Here is a 24,958-nt window from a genome sequence, read left to right as displayed (position 1 = left end):
CTTTCATTACGTGCTACATCATACCTTGTATATTTATTTATCCTCTTTTTCATAAAATATGTATTACTTATTACCTGTATGTCTTTATCAAATTTCAAGAGTAGCTTTTATAGATTAAAAGCACACTTGAAAAGTTAGTTTTATTATGCACCACTTAGACATCTTGTGGGTAGTACAGTGGACCCCCGGTTAACGATACTTTTTCACTCCAGAAGTATGTTCAGGTGCCAGTACTGACTGCATTTGTTCCCATAAGGAATATTGTGAAGTAGATTAGTCCATTTCAGACCCCCAAACATACACGTACAAACGCACTTACATAAATACACTTACATAATTGGTCGCATTCGGAGGTGATCGTTATGCGGGGGTCCACTGTATAAGTCAAAAGATTAGAGGTATATAATTGGTTCAAAAACTGGATTCTCAAATGGAAAAAAACTATTTTAATTAATATTTGACAATTGGTTGCTTAAACATTATCCTCATGGTAGAGAAAATAGTTGACTTATTAATATGCATTATTTTCAAGAGTAAATCAACATTTTGATGGTGTGCTTCAACCTTTAATATTTCACTTATTCACCAGTTATTGTATAGGCAGCCTCATACACAGTAACTAGTCTTAATCTCGTATTTTAAACAATTTTGTTGAAAATATTCATAAATTTAATTCTGAACTTTGCAAATAATTATGGATTTGCATAAATATATGTGGATTGCAGTTTTATTTTGGGGAAGTGCTTGTGACACATCCCTAATGAGATTTTACTTTGTTACAGGTGAAGTATGTGAAGAAAGCCAAGAGGAACATGAGAAATGTAAGAATGATTGGAAGACTCCATTAAAAGCTCCACCAAAGGCACTTACCAACTCGTGCATTAAATCAGCTCGACGAGAACTCACTATTCCCGGTCCTTCTCTGGCTGAAGAAAAAGGATTCATTATCTACAGTGATGATGATGACATTTCAGAGGAATTAGCAATACCCCTTAAAATTACTTCACCAACCCCAAATAAAAAATTACCTGCTAAGCCAGTCAAAAAACAAGTTCGTAAGTTCATTGTGAAGACCAAAACAGCTGGTAGTACCACAAAGAAAATGGATGATGCAAGTGAGGTAGCATCTAATTTCTCTAAGTTAAATTTGGATGAAAGCCCCACAAAACTTGTACTGAAAGTCCCAAGTGCCTTTCCACTCACACCTAATAAAAATATTCCTGGTTCTGCAAAAGCAGATAATTTGTTTGCAGATATTTCTATTCCCCATATTGACAAATCACAAAAAAAGGGTAAGGTTGTTCGTAGAGCCAAAGCATCATCTATTTGTAAAACAATTAATTTTAGTGAAAAGGACACCTCTAGTAATGACAGTTCAAGGGGTAGTGATGACATAGAATTATGTATTGATTCTAAAAGCAAAACAGTCCCAAAACAAGCCAGAGCAACAAGGGCAGCACGAGGAGTTAATCATGAGAAGCGGAATGCAGAATCAAACTCTAAACCTAAGAAAGTGGCAGAAACAAGACCCTCATCCAGGACGAGAGCAAGTAGGTCACTCAGATTAGTATGATTAAATTTTTTGTATTTTAATTATTATTTGTAATTATACTTTTGTATCATCCTGTCTTCTTATTGTACACTTGTAATCAATTATTAATAGTATATGTATTTGGGGAGTTGTAAGTATAGTTTGCAAACTTATTATATTTACATTGGTAAATTTTTAATTTATGTGTATATAGTATTATGGAGAAGCTTTTATGACAAAAAAATTATTAACAATGACTTGGCCTTATTGGTAGATATAACAGTTGATTGTATGTGAATTACCAAAGACTTTAGCATTATTTGAGTGTTAATTTCTAAATGCAATGAATGCAGCACACTGTTCTTAAATAACAACAGAACATGATTGCATTATTTTTCCTTATAATACTAGCACATCTTACTTGATTTTTATTCATCACTTTAAGGAGTCTGTACAGTATTTGTATGATTTCTGCTGGGATGGCAGATATTAAAGATACTGGTGGAATAATTACATTCGTTTAATTGTTTTGTCGAGTCCTAAGATTAAATGAACATACATTATACAGTAGTTTCCCAACTTATGATGTAAATGCATTACAGGTAATTCACTAAGTTATTTGTTCGGTACTCTGCACCTATTTTCCTATAAACATTGTAAAATGAATTTATGCATTCCAAAGCCATGTTTCGTATCTAATTTCAGTTAATCTGTTTTCCTATGAATGTTCACCCTGCCTCGGTGGGATATGTCCGGTGCGTTGAAAGAAGAAAGAAAGTTTATCCAATATGTTACATTCAGTACTGTTCCCTTTCATTTACAAATAGAGGATGAGAGGGGGGTTGTGTAACAGTTGATGGTGCTGGTGTGAGGGCGATGTGTGAATGATAGGTGGTGTGGGTAGGTAGGCAAGTGGGTGGGTGAGGGTGAGTATGAATAAGGTACATGCATAGTGTGAGGGAGAGTGTCATCATTGTGTGGTGGTGTCTTGGTCCATCTGTTTACTGAACATGTCACGACACTGCTACTCAGCTAGCAGTGTTAATTGTGGGGGAAAGGGGGGGTCCTTCAGTGCTAACAACCAACTTGCCCACCTCTCTGCAACACCAGCCTCTGCCAGTTTTCCCTCAGTCAATCACTAATGTACTAATACAGCATAAATGTTGAATCTTTAGTTCTTGACCAGTCTTTACCAAACAAGTATGAGTTTCCACGTATGCAAAGAATAAACATAGTTTGAATGCATTTGGTAAAAAAAAAAAAAAAAAGCTAACCAAGAAAAAAATATTTATGATTTGCATTTATGAAATTTGTTATCCCAGTGTTGGAAGAGTGAGTCATTGTTCATGAGTAATTAATTGGTTCCAAAATGCCAATGTTGAGTGTAAAACCTTGTAAATTGGAGTTCTGCTATGTAATATTTGATAGAATTTCAGTTGAATAGAGACTTCAATGGAGTTACTCTCCAGGTACAACCATACATTACAGTACACTAGAACTTCAGTATGCAGTTCAGTATTCTGATCTAAATTTGAATTAATCATGATGGTTTCATCATTCCAAAAATGTCAACATTATTGATATCCACAGATAGAATTTTGCAAAAATCATTGATACTGAAGCCACTTGCTACCTGACAAAGTGCCAACCTACTGCTTATTCTGTCAGTTTAACACTCCGATTCACCTCTGTTTTCACTGTTACATTAGTGTCAAGAATGTTTTAGTATAAACCATACCACGGACGGGGATAGAACCCGCAATCGCGGGTTCTATCCCCCTCCGTGGTATGGTTTGTTTGCAATCGTGTCATTACGATTTCGTGAGTCATGTTTTAGTTTAATGTGTATACCAATTTTGTGAGGAGTATATCTAATAAGAAAATGCTATTTGTGTTGTACCAAAGCAGCATCACCAAGAGATATATAATTAATAACATTTGCTATCCAGTGTCACATACAAGTAAAACTGATACTAAAATATTTTTATTAAATGTAAAATATATGTATGGTATTTATTAGAGAAAAAAGAATGGTGAAACTAATATAAAGAAATCTCAACTAAGTGATACATACTTTTATTAATAAAACTTAATTATTCTGATATACAGCAATACAGAGCAGCCTTTGTAAGCAGTGAAAATATACAAATTATTTTTCTCCAATGTTTGTTTAGAAAATTTTCCGTAATAAACTTTTTACAAAGCATTGCATTTAATTTACAACATTTCAGGCATCTCTTAAGCTAAAACTTGAAGAATTAAAATCCCTTAAAGGAAGGTTCCCTGATACCAGTGAGGGGCTCTGCTCCTTTTTTGGACTGAACCTTAATGCCTCCCATTTCCCAAGGTGTTATATGACTCCTTTTGGTTTAGCACTCTCCCATGAATGCAATAATAAAGAAAAATACACAGGCTGGATTTATAATTAAGGGTTAAGTACAGAAAAATAATAAATTAGTTGTAAAGTTGCATGATTGGATTTTTTTTTTTTCATCTAACCAGCCATATCCCAACAAGGCAGGGTGACATAAAAAGAAAAACGAAAGCTTCTCTGTTTAACTTTAGTGTATACATGAGAAGGGGTTACTAGCCCCTTGCTCCCAGCACTTTAGTCGCCTCTTACGACACGGCTTATGGAGAAAGAATTGTTCCCCTTCCCCATAGAGATGAGGAAATAAACAAGAACAAGAATTAGAAAGGAAATTGAAGAAAATGCAGAGAAGTGTGTGTATATATGTGCTTGTATACATGCAAGTGTAGTGTGACCTAAGTGTAAGTAGAAGTAGCAAGACATACCTGAAATCTTGCATGTTTATGAGACAGAAAAGACACCAGCAATCCTTCCATCACGTAAAACAGTTACAGGCTTCCATTTTATACACGGCAGGATGGTAGACCTCCCTGGGTGATTGCTGTCTACCAACCTACTACCTAGGATCCTTGGAATTATATTGCTGTATTTGTGAACCCTTGGAAGGGGGTGCCTTGATGCAGGTAAATTATAAATAATATAATCAAGTTAAGCACTAAACCTGAAAGGGTCATACAGTACTGTAGGGAAGGATATGTGAAGGGTAGGAGGAACTGAGGGGCAGAAGTGTGCAAGTGTAAGGGTTAGTGGAGGTAGGAGAGAGTGCAAGAGTAAAATCGACATCAAATTTGGTGCACTAGGTTTGAATTTATTCATGATTTAAGGTATTCATTTCATCTCTTCTCCATAGCTGCCAGGTTCAAGCTATGTCTCCATCAAAATGAAAACAAGTTCAAGCCACCAGTAGCTTTGCCTCGATTTGCTGAGTGAAGGTTCCTTTGTCCTTTCCTGGACATTAATATTTCTAGATTGCTTGAGCTTCAGGCTCTCAGGTACCTCTTAAGGCAGTGATTCAAGTCAAATCTATTGATGCAGTTACACACACATCCCCAAGGTGACTCAAGAATTCTTCTGTCTCTTATCTTGAGAAAGAAGCATTCACCAAATTGAAAAATGGTACTAGTGTGCCACGAGTCAAGCATTCTAACTGTTTTGCGTAACATGGTCCCCCCTCTGTGGAATATTCCAGGTTAAAATATGTTTAGGTAAATGAAAACTCATGTCATTCAATATTTTACAATTTGGGTACCACCCGAACTCACTTATACTTAAATTTAACATACACTGCTATAATGTTCATCACTATGGGGATATTTTTCCAACACTATTTATTTAATGATTTTCCATCCCATAACAGTGGTAGGGAGGATACTACCTAACTAGTCAGTTCCTCATCCCAGTCAGTTGACAATCCAGTTATGGGAATATTTTCCCAACACTGCACCCATCAATGCCTTTCCATCCAACCACAGTGATAAGGGAGATACAACCTGACTGGGCAATTCCTTGTCCCAGTCGGTTGATGATCCAGTCAGCTGTTATGGTCACCAAGTTTCACAATTGAGAAGACCAATGGACTCCTCCCCACTTGCAAGATCCAATGTGCCTGTCACTGTGCCTCCTGTCATTCGTTTTCACCACCATGTATACTCGTGAAGTGTATATTGGATAATAAAAAAAAGGCTGCTGTTCATCTGCTCATATTTTTTTTTTTTTTTTTTTTTTTTTATTGTGTATGCTGTGGGACATGTTATATATCTTAGCTTTCCAATCTCTCTTTTACATACATCCATTTACACTTTAATATCAAAGTAGAAGGGTTGCTGTGCTTTTGTTTCCCTCATCTTCCTCTTTATCCCATACCTTTTTTTCAAGCTGTCTCCTTTACTATTCCTCCTCCATTCTCCCTCCTTACCATATCCTATAGTCTTGAATTCTTGAATCTTTGGTGCAATAGGTTAGTTTGTTAAAAAGTTTACTTCCGGTGTCTGCCTCCCCAACAATTTAATACAGTCATTGTCAAATAAAAACCTTAATGTCATGGGTATACTTAAAGTCCTGATTTTTTTCTGAAAATGGTTATTTTACCAAAGGTAGACATGGTTTATGGTGCAGTTGTGGATAGTATTTAATCCACTTGTTACTCACTGAAAGAAAAGAAAATTAAAAAAAAAATTATGTACAGTATATTCTGCATTTTAAATAAAGTGAATATGTTTATTTACTTGATATTTGTCAAGTTTTACTGATAGTAGTTTTAGTATCAAAATAGACACAAATGCATAACCTTAGGACACCTTTAATGAAGACATTTTGATTATGGCACCTTGATCACTTCAAATACAAGTGAAGTTATGAAGGTCTCAAGACCAAAACATCTTCAATAAAAGTTTCTTAAGTACACATGTGACCATTTACCCTCTAACCATAGGCCTTTACTGACTTCTTAATACGTACAAGTTTTAGCATTATTTACTTTCACATTATTGTTAAAGCATCAAGATGGAGTAAGAAGTGTAACAAGAGTATGTCATACCCCACTTGGAACCACGTAGAACAGGGCAAGCAGAGTGTAGGGTGCGGGGGTCACCCTTCCCTGATGGCAGCAGGTTGTACCAAAACACAGCACTTCCCTGTCGGGGTTTGACACCCACACCCAAGCGAGGGAATACCGTCCATCCACCCTCCTCCACATCACTCATCTGGAAAATGTAAACTCATACTGTATTTTTAGTATATTCTTAAAGCACCTGGGAAGCGAGAGGTAATCAGGTTTGATTCAAGGAGGCGAAAGGTAGATCTAGTAAACATGGAAAACACCAATACGTTGAATGTTTCGAGTAAAACTTGTTAGGTCAATAAGCATGATCACTGACAGTGATTGATAAATTATGAAAGTGCTTAAAATGCTCTGCATACAAAGGGGCTTTTGGCATGTATACCCAATTGTTATACTACTTTGTACAAATATGTATCATGCTGAAATAAAATTATTATTATTATTTAAACTAGACAAACTGGACCTACCCTCCCCTTCCCCAAGCACTGTATGACGCCAAGTCATTGCTTCCTCACAATAACAATAATAATAATGCCTGTAATAATCTTCCACTAAGGGCCAGACTGCATATTAAGGTATCACTTTTCTTTTATAATACCATATTATCACAGATACACATCTTGATGCCAGTGAGGGGCTCTTGAAGGACCTGGACTTATCCTCCCTTTAGATTAAACCTGAATGCCTCCCATTTTCCAAGAGCTCACTTTTGATGCAGACTCCTCCTTTGACTAATAGAAACTAACTTATTGCACCAACTTTAATTATATTTTACCTTTAGTATGCTCCACTACCCTGCTATCCCTACCTCTTGCACACTCCTACAACACATTAGTCTATGACCACAAATTCCTTTAGCACATCCCACCGTGGAGCACTATACGACCCTTTTGGGTTTAACACTTAGTTTGATTATATCATCCCTAGGAGTTTCATGGCCCCCAGTAGGTTTAATACTTTACTCCTCCCCCAGATTAAAATAAAATCCACTCCCGTGGATCAAATCTAATCACCCTCAGCGATGTATGACCCTTGTGGGTTTAGCGCTTAGTTATGATTACAATAAATCTAATCTCCCATTTCCTAGACACTGCATGATTTTTGCTGGTTCAATGCTTCCTTAGTAATGCAAAAAATAACAAGTAAAATGTGTCTCGATGATAGTTTAGGAGAGATGTAGACTTATTTAAAACAAGAATATAGTTTTGATAAATTGGAAGATGAGCAGACTTGTACAACATGAAAGTAACTGAGGGGCTCTTGATTCAAAGAAGTGAATCTATCCTCCATTTCCTTGGGTAGAACCTGATTGCCTCTCATTTACCCAGGCAATATATAACCCCCTACAGGTTTAGCACTCCCCCCCCCCATGAATGTAATAATATAGTGATAGCTCAGGTCATGCTTAGACTTACAGGACATGAAGGTACTGATCTAGAACAAGTACCATCTTAGATGCAGACTCTTACCCCACTCTGACATTTTAATATTATTTTAGTAGTAGTATCATGGAAGTGCTCTTGTTGGTTTAGCGCTTAGTTTTGATTGTAATGGGTGAGCGTTGAACCCGTAGTGATTATACAACGCCCGTGGGGGATGATAGAAGGCATTTAGGTTTAATTCAGGGAATTGGAGCACAGATCCAATTCCCTAGAACAAGAGCCCATCACCAGCATCGAGGAACCTCCCTTAACCCTTAAACTGTCCAAACGTAGATCTACGTTTTTTCAACATTTGAAAGTATGTAAAAAAAGGTAGATCTTTTTTTACATACTTTTGACCTACTTTTTTTTTGGTTATATTTGAAAATATGTAAAAAGAAAACGTAGATCTACTTTTGGAGCACTACGCATGTGAACGTAGATCTGCTTGGACAGTTTAAGAGTTAAGGGGTGACATGTTAATAGAAATTAGCTTATTGCACTAACTCTTGCAGTCTCCCCTACCTCCACTTCCCATACCCAAGCACACTCCTAGCGTTCACACATGCCTCCTTGTAGCACATAACGTCCCTACTGTACTTTATGACCCTTTCGCCCCTCAAGAGAGATTCCTTGACGCTGGTGAGAGCTCTTGATCTAGGGAATTGGATCTGTGCTCCGGTTCCGTGAACTGAGCCTGAATATCTTCCATCCTCCCCTACATGCGCCGTATAATCCTACGGGTTTAGAACTACCCCATGATTATTATAATTATATATGAGCCTTTCTGGTTTAGTGCTTAATTTGCTTATATCATTAGATGAAGAGGAACATGAAGGTACTAATGATAATTTATATGATTAGACTTACACAGAACTTCACAAGAAGGCAGAAATGATAACTCAGGCCAAGAGTAGACTTACACGATATACGAAGATATTGATGTTGATAACTCAGATAACGAGTAGGTTTATACAGAACATGAAGGTATTGATGATGAGTAGACAAGGTAGTGATTATGACAACTCAAATGAAATTAACACAGAACAAAGTGGTGATAATAAGTCAGATGACGAGTAGACTTACATAGAACATGAAGGTGGCAATGCGGTCTCCACTAGGGAACTGTTTCATCACCTTCTGGTCTGGTTCATCAGCTTCCCACTGCATCAAGATAATAAGTACACTGTGTTAGAGAATAAATGTCACAGTATCGTGGGTTAAACAGTTCACAATTCACTAACTGCCAATGGGAAAATGCGTGATATATTATTCGCAGGAAAGCGCTAAACCCATGAGGGTTATATAGTGCCTGCGATACTTGGAGTAATCAGATATGAACCAAGGGCATCCCGTAGCTCAATTGCTAGTGTATTCAGCTTACACACTGAGCTCTCTGGTTCGATTCCCGGTATGGGTGGAAACAGGAGGTGTTGAGAGAATGATTCTTAATCGTCTCATGTACAGAATCAAACAATTTTTGTCTCCCCGGTTACATGGTTTCATGCATGGAAGGAGCGTGCATCATTGCATAGCCACCTTTCTCACCCTGCACACTGACAGCTCATACACTACCTTCCTTGACCTTAAATCCTCTTTCGATGTAGCCAACCGACATGTAATCATTAGTGAACTTGCCAGAATGGATGTTGGAGGATGGCTTCTCCGCTGGATTAAAGGCTACCTGTCCAACGGAAAATCGTCTGTGTTGTTCCAGGGACATTGAAGTGTAACTAAAGACTTTGAATTAGGAGCCCCACAGGGAGGTGTGCTCAGTCCCACCCTGTTCAATATTCTAATTAATGCATTACTTAATGCTATGCCTAGTCAGCCCCATCATTATGTGATTAGTTTTGCTGATGACATAATGATTCACACCACCGGATTCTCCAAAACATTCTTAATCATGTACTAGCCTCGTATCAGGACCTGGGGTTGATAATCTCTACTGATAAAACAAAGATACTCAATAGGCGGCGTCCTCGACAGAGAGGCACAGTTCGTCAGATCCAATTGCATGATGGGTCTTTTCTAGAATATGTAAGCAGATACAGGTATCTAGGCTTTGAGGTTCCACTACTTGGACCATAGTCAGGAACTATCTGTTCCTGACTATGGAACTGAACTTCTCCAGGCCGAGGGACTGACAACCTCAAATTCTACGACTTCAAGGGTGATGGACTGATTACATCGTCTTCACATCTCTACTGTTCCTGCCTACTTTCTGTATTCGACTGAAGAAGCCTACTGTGTAGGCGAAACGTTTCGGAATAAAGTTGCCTAACTGTTGCCTATGTGTCTTACCTACCAATCCAATTATACTATAATCACACAGTCGCCAAAGGGAACAAAAACCATCAGCGTCCATCCGGAAAGCAAACCTGTCTCTAGACTACGAAGGATGGGGTAGAAGTAATAGAGGTCTCATGTGTTTGAAGTAGGATTCTTCCTACAGTCCTTGAAATAAAATTTTCTTCATTTTGAGAAACAGTGTTTGAGACATGTAAGAGCCTACCCCATACACATGCGCTTCTAGGATATCCAGGCGGGTTCCATAGTCTGTACCCCTCATGGAAGGTTCCTTGATGTTGATGAGGGGCTCTTGATTTAGGGAATTGGATCTGTGCTCCAGTTCCCCGAATTAAGCCTGAATGCCTTCCACATCCCCCCCGGGCGCTGTATAATCCTACGGGTTTAGCGCTTCCCCCTTGATTATAATAATAATCCATAGTCTGTAACAGTGTCTCAGACTATGGGGCTGAACTCTTCTTCAGGCTGAGGGACTGACAAGAACTATTTCTTCAAGGTTGACAGACTGATTACATCACGTTTACCTCGCCACTATTCCTGTCCAATTTATTCCTTGCATTTTACTGAAGAAGCCTACCGCGTAGGCGAAACGTTTCAACAATAAAGATAATTATTCCACGCGTGTCTTACTCATCAACATTAAAAATGAGAACCTAACAGGTTGTGACGTTACCTCTCTGTTTACCAACATGCCCACAACAAAGGGTGCAACATTCTATCAGACAAGGACCTCCCTCCCTATTCCTCACAAGGATTCCACGGACTTCGTAGAATTTTGTGTTAATTTCAACTATTTCAAGTTCGGCGAAACCAGATATAGGCAGTGTTTTGGGTTGGCTAATGGATCACCCTTCAGTGTTGTACTAACAAACTTATATCCGCTTATAGGGTGAGCATTTTAGATCCATAATTATCAGTAGCGTTACAGTGCTGCTGTACACAGCAGCTTCAGATAACATTGTCCTGGAATGCGGGAGCATAGCCACTGATGTTTTCAGTTTTTTAGCCACCACCAGGGACGTGGTTAAAGTTACCACCACATCCACAGATTCTGGCTAAGAAATTTACATTATACCTTGTGGTGACTGAGATAGTGTGCGGGAGAGATGGCAAGAAGCCTGGAGCAGTGCCTCTGAGAGAATAGGTACGCATGAGCAACTCTTGTGTCATTCACCGAAGCTCACATGGCCATGATGAAGTGGGAAGAGGAAAGACTCAAGGTGACTAATTTGTATACGAGGAGCTGCCTTGAATCTTCGCTTGTTACCATTTGCAATACCGTCCTCCAGAAATCCAGCAATTTTAACACGTCAGACGTAATGGCCAGCATGTTGCTATGCAGGCAGACCACTGCAATCATTTGCTTTGACCGACACACCACTGACGTGACTCTCACATCGGACTTTTTTTTTGCTCCTATATTTACTAAATTCTTTATGTCCTGTATTCAATTGATAAAGCTCCCTGTGAGCAAAGAGATTCCCAACAAAACGTTCCAGTGTTAAATATTTTTTTACAGCCTACAAACTCAACACTGGGCAGCAGTAACCCATCAGGGAGGAGTTTTGATGCTTTAAAAGGTTCTTAATCCGAGGAATTGGAGCTACCCTCTCTTGGATGAAACATATTCCACAGGTGCTGCATGACCCTTACAGGTTTAGCACTTCCCTATGATTATAATAATACTAAGTAGTGTCGAGGGGAAGACAGCAGTGACACCAGTACGCTTCAAGGGTGCTGCCTCACTAACTTTATCATGGTACTACTGTAAATTCGTTACTGAGGCAGAGAACTTTATTCGGATTATTAAATCAAGAAAACTAATCAGGGTACTTACATTCCTTAGGGATTTTATGGTCTCCCATAAGATGCGACTCTCACTAGTCGACCAACTCGTACGCATCTATCCATTGCTAAGCAAACAGGGACAGCAGATGCTAGGATACTTGTCAATACGTCTCGCCCCACCCGACTTGAACCCAGGTCCTTTCAATTGCGAGCTGTACGCTCTACCACTGATCTGTTGCTTGTGGTTAGAGGTTCAGTCCTTTCCGGGTTAACAAAATACAAAGAGCACTAATAAAACATGCACACAGCAGGTTACCACAATCTATACCCTTTCAAGGGAGGGATTTTGATGCTGGTAAAGGGCTCTTGATTGAAGGAAATGAAGTTACTCTCTCCTTCTGATCGACCCTGCCTCCCATTCCCCGGGTACTGTATAACTCCTACGCGTTTATTGCTTCACCGTAACAAAAATCTGAAGATGTGAATATTGGGACAAAACCAATTCTACGCCTACAAGGGTAATCTTGAGTGAGTGACGAAGTACCAGTATCTAAGCGCCTGGATGGACCCCACACTCACGCTTGGTAAACAAGCACAGTATAATCGGGAGCAGCTCAAGGACTGCATGAACGTCACGACTAGAGCTCCTCGACCCCAGCCACATGGTTCTCAGGACAGTCTGTGCACACAATACGAAGTTGTTGTGTACTCAAAATATACTATCATCACACGGTCGCCAAAATGAACAAAAATCATCAGTGTTCATCAGAAAAGCAAGCCTGTTAGGTTAATGTACCTGAGGACCTGCCTCCTGGCCAAGATACACACCTCCTTGGGAGATGATGTCATCATACATGCTCCTGAGAGTTCCACAAGCACAGCCGAGTATTATGAGAGCAACAAATACAAGGACCGTGAATTCTAAGGCATTAATAACCAGAACTTACTGACACCAACAGTCCACACAGATATAGTAGAACACAGGGTGAAATACCAATTATTAATCTCACCGGCATCACATAGGACATGAAAACAGAAACATTTATAGAAGCATGACAACAGAATCATACAGAACAGCATGCATAAAAGGGCGAGACTCAAAACCAAAAACATCAGAGAGAATGTGACAGCAGAATTATACAGAACAGCATGCATAACATGACAAGACTCACCAAGGTGCGGTAGAGGGCCATGAAATCCATATGAGGAACATAGTGACCACCTGCAGCATACAGGTTGATCTGAAGTCTTTCAGCTTCATCCTTACTCTCGTCCACCTCCAGACCTGCCATAGCACTCACCTTAAAGTTATCAGGATTAAAGCCTATATACTACACAAGGCTCGTTAAGGCTGTGTGCCACCAGTCAAGAATGATTGCACCCCTAAAACAGGGATTAGATTTTGTAACCCTTAAAATAAGGGTTAAAGCAAACTCTAAGTGTAGACATGCTGATATATGTAAGGTGTACATTCACTGTTGCTCAGTGTATACACATCAAGACATACACACCGGAATATATATATATATATATATATATATATATATATATATATATATATATATATATATATATTTATATTATATATATATATATATATATATATATATATATATTATATATATATATATATATATATTATATATATATATATATATATATATATATATATTATATATATATATATATATATATATATATATATTATATATATATATATATATATATTATACATACATATATAATATATATACATTTATATATATATATATATATATATATATATACACACACACACACACACACACACACACACACACACACACACACACACACACACACACACACACACACACACACACACACACACACACACACACAAAGATATCTCATCTTTGTAATTTAAATATACAATTCAATTATTTATTATTATTATTTATCTGTATAGTTGACGAGGTACCTGTGAGAGCAGCAATCATGCGGTTGGCAGCGGCAACGACCGGGTGTATGTGGTGGTGTAGCCAGGAGGTGTACGATGATCTGTAGTTGTGGGTTACTTCTGTTTCCATCCCTTGTATCACCGCTTCCTGTAGCTGTACGTAAATAAACACAAACACTCTTAGAGTTTTGGAATTGTTGCGTTCAAAGTTGTTATTATTTGTTTCATGCTCTACGTCAACTCGGTACGACAGTTGTATTCATACACTCATATACCGACAGTTTATACACTCATAACAAAGTATATCAGTAGTAAAATATACTGACAAGTATGTTAATAAAGCACAATACGCAGTTTATTGTATTTACCGAAGATCATTGAGTCAATCTAAGTAATATGTAATTATTTTCTAAATGACCACTAATCATTACCGTATTCAACTGATGATCGTAGCTAACCACACGTAACTATATTATTTGTGTAGTTCAGAGAAATAAAACGCTATCATTATCACAGAGGAAACATTTCGCCCACCAGGACGTCCTCTCAATAAATGCCATAAACCACATGTTGCCTCTTATTCACTGGATGAGAGCCAGGGGGAGATATGATTACGTCGTCCATGATACATAGAAGACTGGGTGAACAGAGATCAAATCAGACAAAAGGGACCGCGAGACAGCTATACTAAGAGACGTCAGTGAGTCACAGGGACGTCAGAAGTCATCATTGTTTGGATGCGAGGGTGATTAGCAAGTGAAACTATCCTGAAATCTGCATGAGGAAGCGGCTGTTATTGTTATTATTATTGTTAATAATAATAATATTATTATTAAAACAATCTATAAGCTGTGCGAGTTAAAAAGTGCTGCAAGAGATGGTGAAAGCAGATTCTATACACGGGTTAAAGAGTAGGTATAACAGAGTCCATTAGATCAGGAAGAGTGACCGAGAATAGGAAAGAAAAAAATATTTAGATTATTAACCTAACAGACGTAAAAACCCATGATAACCAAAGTAAGCCAGGCAGTGTGGCTTATTTCCCTTGAGGTCCTATGGATGAGTCCCTAAACAATTAACTCTTGAGTATTTACTGTTAGGTGAACAAGAGGTGTCAGGAGACTAGCCTAGCGTCGCGCCTTACCCAGTGTTCAACTGGGTAAGGCACTGAGATACAAGGTGGATGACAGGCAGGGCCAGGAGCAGAGACTCAACCCTGCCATAAGTACACACACACACACACACACACACACACACACACACACACACACACACACACACACACACACACACACACACACACACACACACACACACACACACACAAAGCTAGTCCCAGACCTCAGGGGAATGTCGTACGAGGAAAGGTTGAGGGAAATCGGACAGACGACCTGGAGGACAGAAGGGTCAGGGGTGACATGATAACGACATACAAGATACTGCGGGGAATAGACAAGGTGGACAGAGACAGGATGTTCCAGAGAAGGGACACAGAAACAAGGGGTCACAACTGGAAGCTGAAGACTCAGACGAGTCACAGGGACGTTAGGAAGTATTTCTTCAATCATAGAGTCGTCAGGAAGTGGAATAGCCTAGCAAGTGAAGTAGTGGAGGCAGGAACCATACATAGTTTTAAGAAGAGGTACGACAAAGCTCAGGAAGCAGAGAGAGAGGACCCAGTAGCGATCAGTGAAGAGGCGGGGCCAGGAGCTGAGTATCGACCCCTGCAACCACAATTAGGTGAGTACACACACACGCGCACACACCAACAGCATAGCTCTGTTCATTTAGCTACAGACAGGTAATTATATTTATTACAACTGTATGCTAAAAATAAGATTGTGATCAATGCAAACATTATAGAAAGATAAAAACGAACATGAAGAAACGTAAGTATATTTAACCTGAACATAAGAATATATAATGTGAAGAAGAAGACACTGACCATGGGTGTAGCCAGGTGGCGGAGGACGGCCAGCTGGTGGGGAGATAACACGTCATGGAAGGAGAGAATGAGAGGATCAAGACTGTGCTCCTCCATCTTGACGGGCATCAGCGTCAGCCAGCTGCTGCCACGAGCATTCACGCGACACCTCAGTCTGCTCCCCGCGTCCTGACACATGCAACAAGGAAGACAACTTTCACTAGCGAACCCACGTGGAGCCAACGAAACAAAAGATGAGTATTGCATATTTCAACTTTACACTGCCATCCTCTTCAGAAACTGACTTGTTGAAGAGGGTCCCAGTATGAAGGAGAAATACACAATATTCATATTGTTTTACTGCCTCTACGTGGGTAAGTCTACCAGCCTTTATTACACCCTAATATATGTATTAATATCAGTGCTTTCAATTTTTATGAATAATTTTCACAACTATCCCATAAACTGAAATAAAAACTGGGTGACGTATTAATCCCACATGGACCATTATAAAACTTTTATTTCTAGTTTGTGGATTACTTGTGAGGTGTTCCAGCTGCCATATTGTGACTCATTCTTCATCAACATTTTTATTAATATTATTACTTTTACTACTTATTTTGATATATTCTGTGTTGCATTTTCAATACACACCTACTAATATATTCTTTGGTTAATCTTAATCCATTCTTGAGCCTTCAGTGAGCTCATTTGAAGTTCACAATTAATTCATGTAATTTACAGTCCGTCCATGAAATCCTCAATTAATCTATGGAATACATAATCACTCTACGGTGTCCACAATCAGTCCATGAAATCCGCAATCCACTGAATTCCCAATAAAAAAAAAGCATACCCTTTGGAAACATTGTAACCCACGAAGAAATTCTTTGGGATCTCCCAGGATGAAAGATAAAGTATTATTTTAATATTCTGGGAAACTCGAAAGATATCCGCCTGACTACGAGGTTGTCTCAGTGAAATCTTGGTCCACCTGCCTTCTCTTCAAGGAACTTCCTGTGGCTTATTAGGGTCTTATTTGACCCCCTGGACTGAATACAAGCGACAACAGTGAAAAGACATATTTGGTAGAACAACATAAGAACATAATAAAGAAGGAACACTGCAGCAGGCCTACTGGCCCATGCGAGGCAGGTCCAAGTCTCCTACCGGCTTAAGCCAATGCTCCAACCTAGTCAGGTCAGATCACTTCTACTTAAGGAAAGAGCACGGCATCAGACCTAGTAGCACAAGCTAGTCAGGACCAACTCACACCCACCCACACCCACTCATGTATTTATCTAACCTATTTTTAAAGCTACACAACGTTTTAGCCTCTATAACTGTACTCGGGAGTTTGTTTCACTCATCCACAACTCTATTACCAAACCAGTGCTTTCCTATAACCTTCCTGAATCTGAATTTTTCCAACTTAAAACCATTGCTACGAGTCCTGTCTAGGTTAGATATTTTCAGCACGTTATTTACATCCCCTTTATTTATTCCTGTCTTCCATTTATACACCTCAATCATATCCCCCTTAATTCTACGCCTTACTAGAGAGTACAGATTCAGGACCCCTCAGTCTATCCTCAGAGGGAAGATTTCTGATACATGGGATCAACTTTGTCATCCTCCTTTGTATGTTTTCCAGAGCATTTATATCCATTCTGTAATACGGTGACCAAAACTGTGCAGCATAATCTAAATGAGGTCTAACCAAGGATGTACGTATAGAGTTGAAGAACAACCCGAGGACTCTTATTATTTATGCATCTTGATATGAAGCCAAGGATTCTGTTAGCTTTTATTGGGACTGTTATGGGACTTGATAAAAGCTCTACACCAAGCTGAACGTTGTCCCAACAAGCTTTTGTTGGGACACCGTTATAGGACTTGATAAAGATCTTCACTGAGTGAAATATTGTTCCATTCAAAGCTTCTTCTGTAACACGAGTCTTCCGTTCACCTGCGGGACCTACTGACCGAGATTGTATGTCCGCGGCACAGGCGGGTTGTGGCATGGTGATCCTTGGTTGTTGCGGGAAGACTGTCAGACTTTTCAACCTCCGTTACCTCCTCCTCCAAGGCCTCCTGCGCCGTCTGTAGTATAACACAACATTGTATTAATACATCACACCACAATACGTCAACAGAGTATTTGTTGTAACACCCTCTAATACATTACGCATTCACAAAAATAACGGGAACCATCAACATGTTATCAGATTAACGAGTAACACCGTTATATCCTACCATCTTTACAACTCTGAAATGGGTTGTAACACGACTATATTTCCCATACGTCACACGGAGAACATGCAAGTGTTGAGATACATGAAATATAAGAGGTTATACTTATAGCAGCTAAGACAGGTGAGGTTATACTCACAGCAGATAAAACAGGTAAGGTTATACTTACAGCAGCTAAGATAGGAGAAGTTATACTTACAGCAGGTAAGACAGGTGAGGTTATACTTACAGCAGCTAAGATAAGAGAGGTTATACTTACAGCAGCTAAGACAGGTGAGGTTATACTCATAGCAGCTAAGACAGGAGAGGTTATACTCACAGCAGATAAGACAGGAGAGGTTATACTCACAGCAGCTAAGACAGGAGAGGTTATACTCACAGCAGCTAAGACAAGAGAGGTTATACTCAAAACAGCTAAGACAGGAGAGGTTATACTCACAGCAGCTAAGAAAAGAGAGGTTATACTCACAGCAGCTAAGACAGGAGATTTTATACTCACAGCAGCTAAGACAGGAGAGGTTATACTCACAGCAGCTAAGACAGGAGAGGTTCTAAGACAGGAGAGGTTATACTCACAGCAGCTAAGACAGGAGAGGTTATACTCACAGCAGCTAAGACAGGAGAGGTTGTACTCACAGCAGCTAAGACAAGAGAGGTTATACTCACAGCAGCTAAGACAGGAGAGGTTATACTCACAGCAGCTAAGACAGGAGAGGTTATACTCACAACAGCTAAGACAGGAGAGGTTATACTCACAACAGCTAAGACAGGAGAGGATATACTCACAGCAGCTAAGACAGGAGAGGTTATACTCACAGCAGCTAAGACAAGATAGGTTATACTCACAGCAACTAAGACAGGAGAGGTTATACTCACAGCAGCTAAGACAAGAGAGGTTATACTCACAGCAGCTAAGACAGGAGAGGTTATACTCACAGCAGCTAAGACAGGAGAGGTTATACTCACAACAGCTAAGACAGGAGAGGTTATACTCACAGCAGCTAAGACAGGAGAGGTTATACTCACAGCAGCTAAGACAAGACAGGTTATACTCACAGCAACTAAGACAGGAGAGGTTATACTCACAGCAGCTAAGACAAGAGAGGTTATACTCACAACAGCTAAGACAGGAGAGGTTATACTCACAGCAGCTAAGACAGGAGAGGTTATACTCACAGCAGCTTAGACAGGAGAGGTTGTACTCACAGCAGCTAAGGCAGGAGAGGTTATACTCACAGCAGCTAAGACAAGAGAGGTTATACTCACAGCAGCTAAGACAGGAGAGGTTCTAAGACAGGAGAGGTTATACTCACAGCAGCTAAGACAGGAGAGGTTATACTCACAGCAGCTAAGACAGGAGAGGTTATACTCACAGCAGCTAAGACAGGAGAGGTTATACTCACAGCAGCTAAGACAAGAGAGGTTATACTCACAGCAGCTAAGACAGGAGAGGTTATACTCACAGCAGCTAAGACAGGAGAGGTTATACTCACAACAGCTAAGACAGGAGAGGTTATACTCACAGCAGCTAAGACAGGAGAGGTTATACTCACAGCAGCTAAGACAGGAGAGGTTATACTCACAGCAGCTAAGACAAGATAGGTTATACTCACAGCAACTAAGACAGGAGAGGTTATACTCACAGCAGCTAAGACAAGAGAGGTTATACTCACAACAGCTAAGACAGGAGAGGTTATACTCACAGCAGCTAAGACAGGAGAGGTTATACTCACAGCAGCTAAGACAGGAGAGGTTGTACTCACAGCAGCTAAGGCAGGAGAGGTTATACTCACAGCAGCTAAGACAAGAGAGGTTATACTCACAGCAGCTAAGACAGGAGAGGTTCTAAGACAGGAGAGGTTCTAAGACAGGAGAGGTTATACTCACAGCAGCTAAGACAGGAGAGGTTATACTCACAGCAGCTAAGGCAGGAGAGGTTATACTCGCAGCAGCTAAGACAGGAGAGGTTATACTCACAACAGCTAAGACAGGAGAGGTTATACTCACAGCAGCTAAGACAGGAGAGGTTATACTCACAGCAGCTAAGACAGGAGAGGTTATACTCACAGCAGCTAAGACAGGAGAGGTTATACTCAGAGCAGCTAAGACAGGAGAGGTTATACTCACAACAGCTAAGACAGGAGCGGTTATACTCACAACAGCTAAGACAGGAGAGGTTATACTCACAACAGCTAAGACAGGAGAGGTTATACTCACAGCAGCTAAGACAGGAGAGGTTATACTCACAACAGCTAAGACAGGAGAGGTTATACTCACAGCAGCTAAGACAGGAGATGTTATACTCACAGCAGCTAAGACAGGAGAGGTTGTACTCACAGCAGCTAAGGCAGGAGAGGTTATACTCACAGCAGCTAAGACAAGAGAGGTTATACTCACAGCAGCTAAGACAGGAGAGGTTCTAAGACAGGAGAGGTTATACTCACAGCAGCTAAGACAGGAGAGGTTATACTCACAGCAGCTAAGGCAGGAGAGGTTATACTCATAGCAGCTAAGACAGGAGAGGTTATACTCACAACAGCTAAGACAGGAGAGGTTATACTCACAGCAGCTAAGACAGGAGAGGTTATACTCACAGCAGCTAAGGCAGGAGAGGTTATACTCACAGCAGCTAAGACAGGAGAGGTTATACTCACAACAGCTAAGACAGGAGAGGTTATACTCACAGCAGCTAAGACAGGAGAGGTTATACTCACAGCAGCTAAGACAGGAGAGGTTATACTCACAGCAGCTAAGACAGGAGAGGTTATACTCACAGCAGCTAAGACATGAGAGGTTATACTCACAGCAGCTAAGACAGGAGAGGTTGTACTCACAGCAGCTAAGGCAGGAGAGGTTATACTCACAGCAGCTAAGACAGGAGAGGTTATACTCACAGCAGCTAAGACAGGAGAGGTTATACTCACAGCAGCTAAGACAGGAGAGGTTATACTCACAGCTGCTAAGACAAGAGAGGTTATACTCACAGCAGCTAAGGCAGGAGAGGTTATACTCACAGCAGCTAAGGCAGGAGAGGTTATACTCACAGCAGCTAAGACAGGAGAGGTTATACTCACAGCAGCTAAGACAGGAGAGGTTATACTCACAGCTGCTAAGACAAGAGAGGTTATACTCACAGCAGCTAAGACAGGAGAGGTTATACTCACAGCTGCTAAGACAAGAGAGGTTATACTCACAGCAGCTAAGACAGGAGAGGTTATACTCACAGCAGCTAAGACAAGAGAGGTTATACTCACAGCAGCTAAGACAGGAGAGGTTATACTCACAGCTGCTAAGACAAGAGAGGTTATACTCACAGCAGCTAAGACAGGAGAGGTTATACTCACAGCAGCTAAGGCAGGAGAGGTTATACTCACAGCAGCTAAGACAGGAGAGGTTATACTCACAGCAGCTAAGACAGGAGAGGTTATACTCACAGCTGCTAAGACAAGAGAGGTTATACTCACAGCAGCTAAGACAGGAGAGGTTATACTCACAGCTGCTAAGACAGGAGAGGTTATACTCACAGCTGCTAAGACAGGAGAGGTTATACTCACAGCTGCTAAGACAGGAGAGGTTATACTCACAGCTGCTAAGACAAGAGAGGTTATACTCACAGCAGCTAAGGTGAGGTTAAGCAGTATATGAAGGTGATGAATCTGCCTCTGTTTCTTCTCTCTCAATGCTTGATCTTGTTCAGTACCTGACGAAGGAAAAATCATCATCACACCTTCAGTGAGGATTAAGCGAAAGTGATGATAATGATGTTGATAATGATAATGATGAACACAGCACACACACACACACACACACATATATATGTATATATATATATATATATATATATATATATATATATATATATATATATATATATATATATATATATATATATATATATATATATATATATATATATATATATATATATATATATAATACGTTAATTAATGTTATTCTAACGTGGCTAGTAAATGGATGGGTGACCAGGCGGACGAGAGAGAGAGAGAGAGAGAGAGAGAGAGAGAGAGAGAGAGAGAGAGAGAGAGAGAGAGAGAGAGAGAGAGAGAGAGAGAGAGAGAGAGAGAGAGAGATGCAGTATATACCACTTCACTGACCTGTCTTGTGGTGGTGAGTCACATCACGAGCTGCTGTGAACCACTCACTTGCACGCCCATACATTCCCTGCTCCAGAGCTGCTACGCCCACACCCACCAGATCCCGCGCCCATAGAACTATAGGTTTAGGGGGTGAGAAGTGGTAGCTATGAATTAAATACTACACGTCGTAATGATTCCTAAAGGGGATAAAAGAGAGTGCAAAAATTATAGGGGGATAAGTCTGTTGAGTGTACCTGGTAAAGTGTATGGTAGAGTTATAATTGAAAGAATTAAGAGTAAGACGGAGAATAGGATAGCAGATGAACAAGGAGGCTTTAGGAAAGGTAGGGGGTGTGTGGACCAGGTGTTTACAGTGAAACATATAAGCGAACAGTATTTAGATAAGGCTAAAGAGGTCTTTGTGGCATTTATGGATTTGGAAAAGGCGTATGACAGGGTGGATAGGGGGGCAATGTGGCAGATGTTGCAGGTGTATGGTGTAGGAGGTAGGTTACTGAAAGCAGTGAAGAGTTTTTACGAGGATAGTGAGGCTCAAGTTAGAGTATGTAGGAAAGAGGGAAATTTTTTCCCAGTAAAAGTAGGCCTTAGACAAGGATGTGTGATGTCACCATGGTTGTTTAATATATTTATAGATGGGGTTGTAAGAGAAGTAAATGCGAGGGTCTTGGCAAGAGGCGTGGAGTTAAAAGATAAAGAATCACACACAAAGTGGGAGTTGTCACAGCTGCTCTTTGCTGATGACACTGTGCTCTTGGGAGATTCTGAAGAGAAGCTGCAGAGATTGGTGGATGAATTTGGTAGGGTGTGCAAAAGAAGAAAATTAAAGGTGAATACAGGAAAGAGTAAGGTTATGAGGATAACAAAAAGATTAGGTGATGAAAGATTGAATATCAGATTGGAGGGAGAGAGTATGGAGGAGGTGAACGTATTCAGATATTTGGGAGTGGACGTGTCAGCGGATGGGTCTATGAAAGATGAGGTGAATCATAGAATTGATGAGGGAAAAAGAGTGAGTGGTGCACTTAGGAGTCTGTGGAGACAAAGAACTTTGTCCTTGGAGGCAAAGAGGGGAATGTATGAGAGTATAGTTTTACCAACGCTCTTATATGGGTGTGAAGCGTGGGTGATGAATGTTGCAGCGAGGAGAAGGCTGGAGGCAGTGGAGATGTCATGTCTGAGGGCAATGTGTGGTGTGAATATAATGCAGAGAATTCGTAGTTTGGAAGTTAGGAGGAGGTGCGGGATTACCAAAACTGTTGTCCAGAGGGCTGAGGAAGGGTTGTTGAGGTGGTTCGGACATGTAGAGAGAATGGAGCGAAACAGAATGACTTCAAGAGTGTATCAGTCTGTAGTGGAAGGAAGGCGGGGTAGGGGTCGGCCTAGGAAGGGTTGGAGGGAGGGGGTAAAGGAGGTTTTGTGTGCGAGGGGCTTGGACTTCCAGCAGGCATGCGTGAGCGTGTTTGATAGGAGTGAATGGAGACAAATGGTTTTTAATACTTGACGTGCTGTTGGAGTGTGAGCAAAGTAACATTTATGAAGGGATTCAGGGAAACCGGCAGGCCGGACTTGAGTCCTGGAGATGGGAAGTACAGTGCCTGCACTCTGAAGGAGGGGTGTTAATGTTGCAGTTTAAAAACTGTAGTGTAAAGCACCCTTCTGGCAAGACAGTGATGGAGTGAATGATGGTGAAAGTTTTTCTTTTTCGGGCCACCCTGCCTTGGTGGGAATCGGCCAGTGTGATAATAAAAAAAATAAATAAAATAGTTTTAATTGAACCAAAGAGAAGACTCTCACGACTCATAATACAACATAATACATCATAATATATCATAAAATATCATAATTCAATACCGTAACTCACTAATGAAGCTAAATATATTTCACTAGCTTGTAAGTGTGTATTTTAACGTTATCTACGGCTGTAGGTGCGTAGTCCTTACCTGATGCGTGACTTGCGGGTGCTATGCAAATGTCCTTACGTACGTGGCATACGTCGGTGGGCGTGTGTAGGCGTGCTAGGTGGGCTGGGTCAAGGGCGTACAGGTGGTGGAGGCGCGTAAGAGCGTATCTCTGGCTCACCAGGTGTTGTTCCACCACCACCACCCCCAACCCCACCTCTCCCCCACCCACCCCCTCCAACACATCTGCCGGCGAACAAAATTATAACATATATATATATATATATATATATATATATATATATATATATATATATATATATATATATATATATATATATATATATATATATATATTCATATAGTCGGACTTGAGTCCTGGAAATGGGAAGTACAATGCCTGCACTTTAAAGGAGTGGTTTGGGATATTGGCAGTTTGGAGGGATATGTTGTGTATCTCTATACGTATATGCTTCTAAACTGTTGTATTCTGAGCACCTCTGCAAAAGCAGTGATAATGTATGTGTGTGGTGAAAGTGTTGAATGATGATGAAAGTATTTTCTTTTTGGGGATTTTCTTTCTTTTTTTTGGGTCACCCTGCCTCGGTGGGAGACGACCGACTTGTTGAAAATATATATATATATATATATATATATATATATATATATATATATATATATATATATATATATATATATATATATATATATATATATATATATATATATATATATATATATACAGCAAAGCAACCACTGTGAGAAAAATAGTGAACTTCCAAGTGCTTTCGTGATTTCTCACATTATCGAAGAAATGTAAAAATAATAAAATAGCAGAAGGCTTA

The 24,958-nt window shown here is 40.0% G+C and overlaps 2 protein-coding genes across 3 annotated transcripts in view; one reads left to right on the top strand and one right to left on the bottom strand.

Moving 5' to 3' along the window:
• The window catches only part of LOC128695463 (uncharacterized), a 76,512-nt gene extending 72,777 nt beyond the window's left edge, over window positions 1-3,735 (top strand). For both annotated transcript variants that reach the window (XM_053786111.1, XM_053786112.2), the window contains exon 21: window positions 783-3,735. In XM_053786111.1, coding sequence (XP_053642086.1) covers window positions 783-1,573 — 791 coding nt within the window. In that variant the 3' untranslated portion in view covers window positions 1,574-3,735. The remainder of the gene's footprint in view (window positions 1-782) is intronic.
• A 1,985-nt stretch (window positions 3,736-5,720) lies between these two features.
• Window positions 5,721-24,290, bottom strand: LOC128695267 (prolyl 4-hydroxylase subunit alpha-1). The gene is made up of 10 exons (XM_053785776.2): window positions 24,156-24,290; window positions 22,213-22,329; window positions 21,712-21,797; window positions 17,831-17,947; window positions 15,866-16,033; window positions 13,942-14,074; window positions 13,154-13,266; window positions 8,970-9,047; window positions 6,439-6,604; window positions 5,721-6,049 (listed from the first exon to the last, which is right to left on the bottom strand). Exons 2-10 carry the CDS (start codon window positions 22,274-22,276, stop codon window positions 5,982-5,984), a joined length of 993 nt encoding a protein of 330 aa, XP_053641751.2. The 5' UTR covers window positions 22,277-22,329; window positions 24,156-24,290; the 3' UTR covers window positions 5,721-5,981.
• Window positions 24,291-24,958: the final 668 nt, after the last annotated feature.

Source organism: Cherax quadricarinatus, chromosome 50 (genome assembly GCF_038502225.1).
Source record: "Cherax quadricarinatus isolate ZL_2023a chromosome 50, ASM3850222v1, whole genome shotgun sequence".
In the NCBI taxonomy this organism is placed as follows: domain Eukaryota; kingdom Metazoa; phylum Arthropoda; class Malacostraca; order Decapoda; family Parastacidae; genus Cherax; species Cherax quadricarinatus.
Note: the sequence above shows the minus strand (reverse complement) of the source record. Positions and strands in the feature narration are given on the sequence as shown.

Bases quoted from the DNA above. Each gene is read 5' to 3' on its own strand.
- LOC128695267 (XM_053785776.2), bottom strand. From the start codon at position 22,276: ATGTATGGGCGTGCAAGTGAGTGGTTCACAGCAGCTCGTGATGTGACT. The intron at 13,267-13,941 runs GTACCTCGTCAA...GTGCTATGGCAG, and splicing joins CATGATTGCTGCTCTCACAG to GTCTGGAGGTGGACGAGAGT. The intron at 6,050-6,438 runs GTATGACATACT...CTTTTCTTTCAG, and splicing joins TCTACGTGGTTCCAAGTGGG to TGAGTAACAAGTGGATTAAA.